The sequence below is a fragment of the Nanorana parkeri genome, unplaced genomic scaffold, assembly GCF_000935625.1.
Source record: "Nanorana parkeri isolate BGI_ZX_2015 unplaced genomic scaffold, ASM93562v1 scaffold743, whole genome shotgun sequence".
Lineage (NCBI taxonomy): Eukaryota > Metazoa > Chordata > Amphibia > Anura > Dicroglossidae > Nanorana > Nanorana parkeri.
The window spans coordinates 641,537-651,166 of record NW_017307011.1 but is presented as its reverse complement, the minus strand read 5'-3'; the positions used below and the strand labels follow the sequence as shown (position 1 = coordinate 651,166).

Sequence of the window (9,630 nt, the reverse complement as noted above, 5' to 3'; positions counted from 1 at the left end):
CCCCGGGGGAATCCGGCTCCATGAGACTTTAATCATTCGAGCAGCTGCTTCCTGCCATTATCCTATTAAACTCGCTGCTGAGCCTGACACAGGAGGATTCTGCTCCTCACCTCCCTTCATAAGCCGCGGCCCGCACCGGGATGTGACCACCAGCACCGCCGCCGGGCAACTCAGCAACCGGGGGGGCCGGTAAGTTCTGGGTAGGGATCGGAGGGGAATCATATATGTGACTCAATGTACGGGAGAGGGATGTGTTACAGGGTAACCCTGGGGATGAGAGCTGTGAAGATGAGAGCATCCGTTGCCCCTAGCAACCTGACAGCATCCTTCATTCACCAGCGCAGGCTAGACTTTAAAGCCTGGTTGCTAAGGCAATTGCTGTACCTAGTGATGACAGATGCTGCATACACTTCTATAGAGCCCCTTCATATGCAGGAACACCCTCCCAGCCAGAGCTCAGACATAGGAAGCCCAGGGCAGTACTTGTAGTGATAATTATTGGCAGGGTCTCCATTATTTTGTCCATTGTGCACACACTGTCTGCGAGGTAAGGGTAGGGATGTAAGGGTGAGGTCAGTTTTGGGATGAGCTTTGTGTATGTCACTGCTTTGTAAATATAGTAAACCCATCACAGTACATCAACAGAGTCCTGCAAGTCATCACTTACCCTCTTCATCGTAATCATTGCCTGCCTCCCTATTGGTTCAGACAATACAGATTGATTCCTACAGTGCAGACTGATGACTTGCAAAAAACAAACAAAGCAGCACTTGTTCTGCACTAATGGACAGTTAATTGCCGGTGCCCAGCCCATTGCCCACAATCAGGGCTCTCTCAATGGAGTGAATACAGGACGGCAGGGTGGAATACGTGTTGTGATGTGTTTTAGGAGACATTGCTGATTTTTGGCTTTTGTTGTTTTGATGCCCAGGTGCCCCCACTGCAGGACTGGGACAGCCTCAGCATGTCGGCCCCGGAGGTTGCCTCCCCGGCACCACCACACTTGCACCCCAGCAGAACGCTGACACTGCGTGGGATTCGCGGGCACGCGACAGAGAGCAGCGGTCAGGGGACAGTGTCCGAGTGCAAGAAAGTGCACATCTCGCTGAATAAAGTGACCGCGTGTTACCGGCAACTGGTGCTGTGTGTTGGGGGTACATCGGACTGCACCCGACTGCGGGAGGAGCTGGAAGAGAGCAGAAAGAAAGCCTTTGAGATGAGCACTGGTGAGTGACTGTCATACTTTAGGGGGTCACATCGGGAGACATTATGGCGGCAGGGAACTCCAACTGGACTTTCACCTCATTGTAATATAAACAGTAAGTCCGGGGTAACAATCTTCGCACTCTAGCTGTGGTGAGAATAAAATCCCACCATGTCTCTGGTGGTCGTGCCTGGGGCTGTCAGTCTTGCAATGTCTCAAGGGACTTGTAGTTCTATAACAGCTGGAGGGCCGAGCCCACCCCTGCTGTGAGAACTTCTAAACACCCCTGATATTTAAAACGGTCTTCAATCCCTGTTACCTCTCCCGGATCTGCTGTGCTAGGTGACAGTGTCAGAGCTTCACCTCTTCTGCAGCACAAAGTATATTCACCAAATGCAATGGAGCTGATGTACTAAAGGAGGGGTGTGTGTGTGTGTCAGTGTGTCAGTGTCACAAGCACAGATTTCACTCCTTCCAATAGATTCCTCCATCTACACTACACGCTTTGAATGAAGGAACCTGCTAGCTATTGTATTCAGGAAGAGACGTGGAAGAAATCCATCCTGAGAAGGCTTCCCACATGAGCATTGATGGGTACCCGGATTTGACTAAAAGTGTCTCGTCTCGTCTCGTCTCGTCTCTCTCTCTCTCTCTCTCATCCCTATCTCTCTCTCTCTCTCATCCCTATCTCTCTCTCTCTCATCCCTATCTCTCTCTCTCTCTCTCTCTCATCCCTCTCTCTCTCTCATCCCCCCCATCCCTCTCTCATCCCTCTCTCTCCCTCTCTCTCATCCCCCCATCTCTCTCTCGCTCTCGCTCTCTCTCTCGCTCTCTCATACCATTTCTGTGTACAGGGACAGAGAAACTGACCACGGTTCATGACTAGACTTTACTTATCACAGAGAACTAGCTGTAAGGCTCTTATATTGCATTCTGGGACAGCTAGAGCTTATGGATTCCTGTGGCCTGTTCAGATGCGGCCGCTGTACCAGTTGAAGGTAATGACAAGGTGACAGCGGACGCATCTATCAACGGCAGTCTGGATGTAATTGCATATGATACTATTGCATGTGATTTGGAATTGATGACGGTCCCTGGATGCATCTATCCTCCGTCCAAGGACAGTCATCAGCAGTGTGACACTACTATGGTCAAAAAAGAAGATTGACTATAATTTGAAATGGAGTGCGAGTGACCTTTTTTGACTTCTTACGTTTGCTGTGCAGTCACTTCCAGCACCCACCCCGATTTCCTCTGAGTCCAATCCGGTCAGGAGTGCAATGGGATCTTCTATGTATCAAGGACAGTCCTCTATCGCGAACCGCATGTAATAATATTTAAGATTACATGCGGACTGCTGCTGACAGATGCTGTCGCCGGCCGCATCTGAACAGGGAAATCTGGGATTCCTGCCGCAGGAATCTGTAGGTTCTTGCCATACCAGAATGGAGCATTAGTCCCTTTTGTATGTGCAGCCTAAGGCCCCGTTCACATGTAGCGACTTATCGCGCGATTTCCGCCGCGATATCGCGCATTATTGCCGCGCGATATCGCAAGAAGTCACCGGCCAATGCTATTCAATGGAGCTGTCTTAACTCCATGTCGCACGTCGCAAGTCGCTTCTACCGGACCCTTTTTTCGGCGGATTTTGCTTTTTTTTCTATGGAGCCCGACGGAGAAGGTCACGCTACCGTCGCTGGAACGTCGCCCCGAAAGTTGCGCTATCCCGGCTGCTGCAAAGGTATGTCGATACGTGTGAACGGGGTCTAAGACTCGCATTACAATCCTGCGCTATGGATCTGACTTCCCTCACGCTCCCTCTGTAGATTTATTGAAAGCCTGTATAGCTGCACACTCTTTGTGGCTTCTATATATGGCAATAATGAAACGTTGAAACATTTTAAAACGTAAATCCTCAAAGACAAAGAGGGGAATTCATCAAAATTGGAGCAGACAGAACCTGGAGCAGCTGTGCATGGCAACCAGTCAGCTTCCCTCTTTCATTTTCAAATCTAAAATGAAAGAGGGAAGCTGATTGGTTGTCATGCACAGCTGCTCCAGTTTTGATAAATTCCCCTAAAACTGTTTAACTTGTAATATATGTTAAAACTGTAAATGCCGTCCTCTGTTTTATGAAAATCAGTCTTTACAGGAGATCTCCAGGATTTTCAAAAGTTCTCTCTTTCAGTGGGGCTACCCCGGCACTGCAAGGGTTAGGTGCTCATTTTGGTCCAGGGGGCTCAAATGAAAGAAATATACTCACCTGACCCTCATCCCGCCTGACTGCTAGGCCGGTCCGTGCAGCCTCTCCTCCCTCGGACTCTGGTGGTCTAGGTCCCACTGATGTCATAATACAGTCCATTCACTTGCATTAGATGTGAGGACGCCGAGGGACATCTACCACAGCTGGAGTGGAGGGGAAGAGATGAACGCGAACTGCCGCAGGAGCGAGGATCAGGTGAGATAATCTTCTTTATTCCAGCTTCTAGACCAAATTGAGCATTTCACCCTGCACTGCAAGGGTTAACTTTGACATACCTGGAGTTCTTCTTTAAAGGAAAAAGGAATACCTCCTTGGACAGAGGTATTTTGCGCTGGCTGTATATCCGTGTTAATCTGACGATTTAGGAGTGGAAAAAGACTGCGTGCTTGTATACACTGCGCACAGTGTCATGCTTTGTAATGCATTTTCCAGATCACTCAAAATAATTAACATCTCTAGAACATACCATTCTCCGTGGGGCTCGCTGTCTGTCTGCATGCATGTGCGCTTTAGATCAGTGGCCATGCTGGTGCCTGGGCATGCAAGCACATGTGCAGTGCAGAGAGTTTTCAGAAAGGAAGCAGGACATTTTAAAACTCCGGGATAAGCAAGTATTGTCTAAATAAAAGAGGCCTGTGTATTCTTACTTGAATCTTGGAGTGCTTTCTGTATTTCTTCCAGATCTGTGCAGTCATTCAGTGTGCAACCTTACCTCTGTGTAGAACAGGGGTGGGCAAACCCCGGCCCTCCAGCTGTAGTGAAACTACAGCTGCTGCTCTTTCGCCTTGTGCAGGGTGATTGGTCTTGTCTCTGCTCCCTGCTGTAATAAAGACCAGTCACTGCTGCTCTTTCGCCTTGTGCAGGGTGATTGGTCTTGTCTCTGCTCCCTGCTGTAATAAAGACCAGTCACTGCTGCTCTTTCGCCTTGTGCAGGGTGATTGGTCTTGTCTCTGCTCCCTGCTGTAATAAAGACCAGTCACTGCTGCTCTTTCGCCTTGTGCAGGGTGATTGGTCTTGTCTCTGCCCCCTCCTGTAATAAAGGCTGGTCACTGCTCTCTCTCCTTGTGCAGGGAGACTGGTCTTGTCTCTGCCCCCTCCTGTAATAAAGTCTGGTCACTGCTCTCTCTCTTTGTGCAGGGAGACTGGTCTTGTCTCTGCCCCCTCCTGTAATAAAGGCTGGTCACTGCGCGCTCTCTCTCTTTGTGCAGGGAGACTGGTCTTGTCTCTGCCCCCTCCTGTAATAAAGGCTGGTCACTGCTCTCTCTCCTTGTGCAGGGAGACTGGTCTTGTCTCTGCCCCCTCCTGTAATAAAGTCTGGTCACTGCTCTCTCTCTTTGTGCAGGGAGACTGGTCTTGTCTCTGCCCCCTCCTGTAATAAAGGCTGGTCACTGCGCGCTCTCTCGCTTTGTGCAGGGAGACTGGTCTTGTCTCTGCCCCCTCCTGTAATAAAGGCTGGTCACTGCGCGCTCTCTCTCTTTGTGCAGGGGGACTGGTCTTGTCTCTGCCCCCTCCTGTAATAAAGGCTGGTCACTGCTCTCTCTCCTTGTGCAGGGAGACTGGTCTTGTCTCTGCCCCCTCCTGTAATAAAGTCTGGTCACTGCTCTCTCCCTTTTTGTGCAGGGAGACTGGTCTTGTCTCTGCCCCCTCCTGTAATAAAGGCTGGTCACTGCTCTCTCTCCTTGTGCAGGGAGACTGGTCTTGTCTCTGCCCCCTCCTGTAATAAAGTCTGGTCACTGCTCTCTCTCTTTGTGCAGGGAGACTGGTCTTGTCTCTGCCCCCTCCTGTAATAAAGACCGGTCACTGCTCTCTCTCCTTGTGCAGGGTGACTGGTCTTGTCTCTGCCCCCTCCTGTAATAAAGACTGCTCACTGCTGTTCTCTCTCTCCTTGTGCAGGGTGACTGGTCTTGTATCCGCCCCCTCCTGTAGTTCTCTGCAGGCAGCCTGTAGGGCGTGGAGCCTCTGCTCTTTGCACAGTGATGAGTGCACACAAAGTGGATTTATAGAGATTGAGAAATACATTTCTATAAATGTTTTTGTGCCTGCAGTTTAGCTTTAAAAGTGTGTGGAAACTCAATGCATTGGGCCCGTATGTAGGACATGTGCCAAATCATCAACCTAATGTGCCGACAGTAAAGATGATTTGCTACATGTGCGCCATGACCTGGAAAACTGGCAATGGCAATTTGTTGCAGAAATGTCACAGTTTGTGCACCTTCTAAACTGATATCGGTGCTACAATGTAGGATATTCGCCTTCAGATCTGCACCCGGTACACAGCCAGGTAACTAGAATTTACAGAAGGAGGTCAACAGCCACATTCTACAGGTTTGTCCTAAGTCATGGGAAGTAGGTCATACATATGCTTATGAAAATAACGACCATCGCAAAGTCTCGATTTGCATATTTTACTGGTGGGCCAGATTTACCATTAGGCACAGTAGACGCATGCCTATAGGTTATTTGGAAGTGTGGAAAGAAAGTGCTGGACCCCTGAGGTTGAACTCTTGGAGGGAATTTATCAAAACAGGAGCAAACTGGAGATTTGAACTGCAACCAATTGGCTTCTCTGTCTCATTTTCAAATCTTACCCGAGCAAACTGAAGAGAGATGCTGATTGGTTGCCATGGGCAACTGCTCCAGATTCTGTCTGCTCCAGTTTTGATAAATTGCCCCCAAGGTGTTTCTCAAGTGATGTGTGATCTGGCTTCTACAATCCAAAGGATCTCCACAGTGACCTTGGCTTGACAGTGAACGCAGTAGATGTAGGAATTGAAACGCCACACCAATTAAAATAGTCCAGATACAACTTTACTCCATTAGGGTCAGGGAAAGCCTGCCCTGCGTGTTTTGATACTCTACTTAAATGTCACCTGACCCTAATGGAATAATTCGGTATCTGAACTATTTTAATTGGTGTGGTGCTTCATTTCCCACATCTACATGCCTATAAGGTGACACAGGTAAAACATGTATAATTATAATATATAGAGGTACACCGAAATGGAAATTACGAAACCGAAATAAAAAACATTGTCAGGCCGAAACCGAAAATGTTTTTTTTATTTTAATTTTTTCACATTTTTTATTTTGTTTTTTAATAAACTTTTTTGTTTTACTTTTTTTTTATATTTTCCATTTAATATTCAAAATTCAAAAACAGGTAAGGACAAGGAAATGTCCCTTTTTTTTTTTATAGAGATATTTCTATATCTCTATAAAAAAAAAAAGGGTTGCTACCTACCGTGTTTCCCAAAAAATAAGTCCTAGTACTATTTTTGGGAATTGCTAAAATATAAGACCTACCCCGAAAATAAGACCTAGATGTGACCATTCCCAGGGCCGGTGGTGGCATAAGGGAGAACTTGAAGAGCCGCGGGAGAGGCAGGAGAGAATCAGCGGTGCCAATGAAGCCAACGCTAGAGGAAGCGAGGGGGCACCGGAGGGAGCAGAGCCACATAAGCCGATGCCTCCTCTATAGGGCCGGCTCCTGTCACAGGCGGAGTGATACCAAATGCACTCCGCCTGTGAGGAATCGATAGTGAAAGTGCGCTTCACTCATTCTGGCCAGCGATTTGGTTAGCAAATTTCTCTTGGAAAGGTACGGCACCACTGATCACCATATTCTCAACTTTGCCATTTTGGAATATTTATTTGGATTTGCATTAGCTTTGGATTGTTGTACATTAAAAAAAAAAGACCTACCCCGAAAATAAGACCTAGTGTGTTTTTTTTAGCCCAAAAAAATATAAGACGGTGTCTTATTTTTGGGGAAACACGGTAGGACACAAAAAGTTGGGTGCCTACATGCCGCAACTCTGGCCCAGGCTGGATAGGCGCCTTTCAAAGTGTATGTCAGAGCAAAAACAAAATATTGAGTACAGTTCGCTACATTATTTCCTCATATTTTATCTCTTTTTTAAAAAGTGAAGCCTGTTGATCTTTCAAAAATCCAGTGTGAACCTAACTTCCTGTCTGGGCTGACAAGACAATGAGGGGAATTTATCAAAATTGGAGCAAACAGAATCTGGAGCAGTTGCTCATAGTAACCAATCAGCTTCTCTCTTTCAGTTTCAAAGCTTAACTGAACAAACTGAAAAGATAAGCTGATTGGTTGCCATGCACAGCTGCTCCAGATTCTGTCTGCTCCAGTTTTAATCAATACTCCCCAAAGTCTTTGCTGCACTGATATCCCAACCAACGTTGTCGGCCCTGGTTGCAGGATTGTAGAATTGCACATATCCTAGCTATTCTCTGTATCTCTTCACAGTCCCTCTCTGGTTTCCTTCCCAAGTGCCTGAACAAATACAGTGAGGGGAATTTATCAAAACTGGAGCAGAAGAATCTGGAGCAGTTGCCTATGGCAACCAGTCAGCTTCTCTCTTTAGCCTGTTCAGTTAAAGTGACATTAACCACTTCAAGACCAGGTGTTTAGACCCCCTTCCTGGCCAGGCCATTTTTCAGTGTTCAGCGCTGCGGTACTTTGGCTGACGTTTATTCCGTCATGCAACGCTGTACTGAAATTAATTTTACACCATTTTTTGGGGACAGATAGGGCTTTATTTTGGTGGTATTTAATCACCACTGCGGTTTTATTGTTTATTATAATTAGGAAAAATTACTGAAAATTTTGGAAAAAAAACGGGTTTTTTTAACATTATGTTAGGAAACATTTATTATTACCCAGTTTTTTGGTCAAATATAAAATATCGGGTCACGTCGGTTAAATAGACACCAAACATGTCAAGCTTTAAATAGCTTTAAAAGCTTTAATATTGCGCGCACCCGCGACATCGCAGAAAACGGCCGCAACCAAAATTAGCCAAAAGCAACGCTTTAAACGTTTTTAAAGCTCATCAGTTTAGTGTTATCAGTGATTGATGGCCCTAGACTTATTGCTCTCACTGCGACATTAAGGGGGCGTGTCTGAGCGGACGTCTAGAGACGCCCGCTCAGATCTAGAGAGCTCCTGGCCGGCCGTTTTTTTACTACGGCCGGCCCGGAGGCAGTTAAAGGATAAATTTTTTCCCCCTCCCCCAATGTTAATTAAAGCACTTGCCTTAAATGATGTCTCTTAATCCAATCTTCTTTCCTGTAGTTTTTAGCCTTCTCTCCAGTGCTGCTGCGGGTCTCCGATCCAGCGCTGACTCCTCTGTCCTTGCTGGCACTTCCTGTCCCACGGTGTCTGCATGCGGGTGCACGCTGTCCATATTCTTAAAGGAGAACTATGGGATTAAGGCTTTTCCCATTGTTCTCCTTAGGGTAACGGGAGGACACAAACTAGCGTCCTCCCGTCACCCTAAGCTCAGAATACCGCGAGCTATAGCTCGCGGTATACTGAGATGCTGCAGCTGAAACGGATCCCGACAATTATGTCTGGATCCGCCCAGCTGCGTGAGTGACAGCTGGCTCTGCCTATCTAGGGGGGAATCCCTGCAGAGAGCCGTGATAGGATCGAGAGGTGAGCAAACGCCGCTATGTGTTAGCTCACCTCCCGATCTACTGAGCCGACCTGTCACAGTCTCATTGTCACAGGTCGGCTAGAACTATGAGGTGAGTGGAAATCACTCATCTCATAGTTCTCCTTTTAACTTGTGTCTCTCCTCGTCTCCCGGCCAAAAAACCCGCCCGCCCCAAGATCCTTTGCGGTAGCCCTAGAATTTTCGGACGGGAGCGCGCTGGGAAGACACAGGTAAGTATTAACCCTTTTAAAAAAAAACTTTTTGCATATATCTACGAATGCTTTAATTCTACTTTAAGGTTTGAAAATGAAAGGCGGATGCTGATTGGTTGCCATGCACAGCTGCTTCAGATTCTGTACGCTTCAGTTTTTAAAAATTCCCCTCTGTGTGTTGGGAAATGTAGTTCTGGAGGTGTGTCGATGCCATCAGGAACTGAGTTTCCAGAGCAGAGGTTACAGGCCTGGTGATGATGACACAGCAAGTAATGAGGCATTTCTTGCTACAGGAACAAGATAAAATAATGTTGCTACATGCTAGAGGTGGGGGAGGGGTTGGAAACAAATATTGGTAATTTTGGGCTTCTCATGAGATTGCAGATCCTCCACACTACCAGGTTCACTCCACAAAGACTGTGATGTCTACTTCACCTAGGCTCTTACAGTTCTGTGGCAATTTTGGGATGGGGGGGGGGGGGGGGGGGGGGG

At 47.3% G+C, this 9,630-nt stretch overlaps 1 protein-coding gene across 1 annotated transcript in view; it reads left to right on the top strand.

The window, feature by feature from the left end:
• The first annotated feature begins 964 nt into the window (after positions 1 to 964).
• The window catches only part of LOC108793378 (regulator of G-protein signaling 9-binding protein-like), a 9,548-nt gene continuing 882 nt past the window's right edge, over positions 965 to 9,630 (top strand). Inside the window, exon 1 of the mRNA XM_018564303.1 lies at positions 965 to 1,226. Within this exon, the coding sequence (XP_018419805.1) occupies positions 965 to 1,226 (262 nt within the window). The remainder of the gene's footprint in view (positions 1,227 to 9,630) is intronic.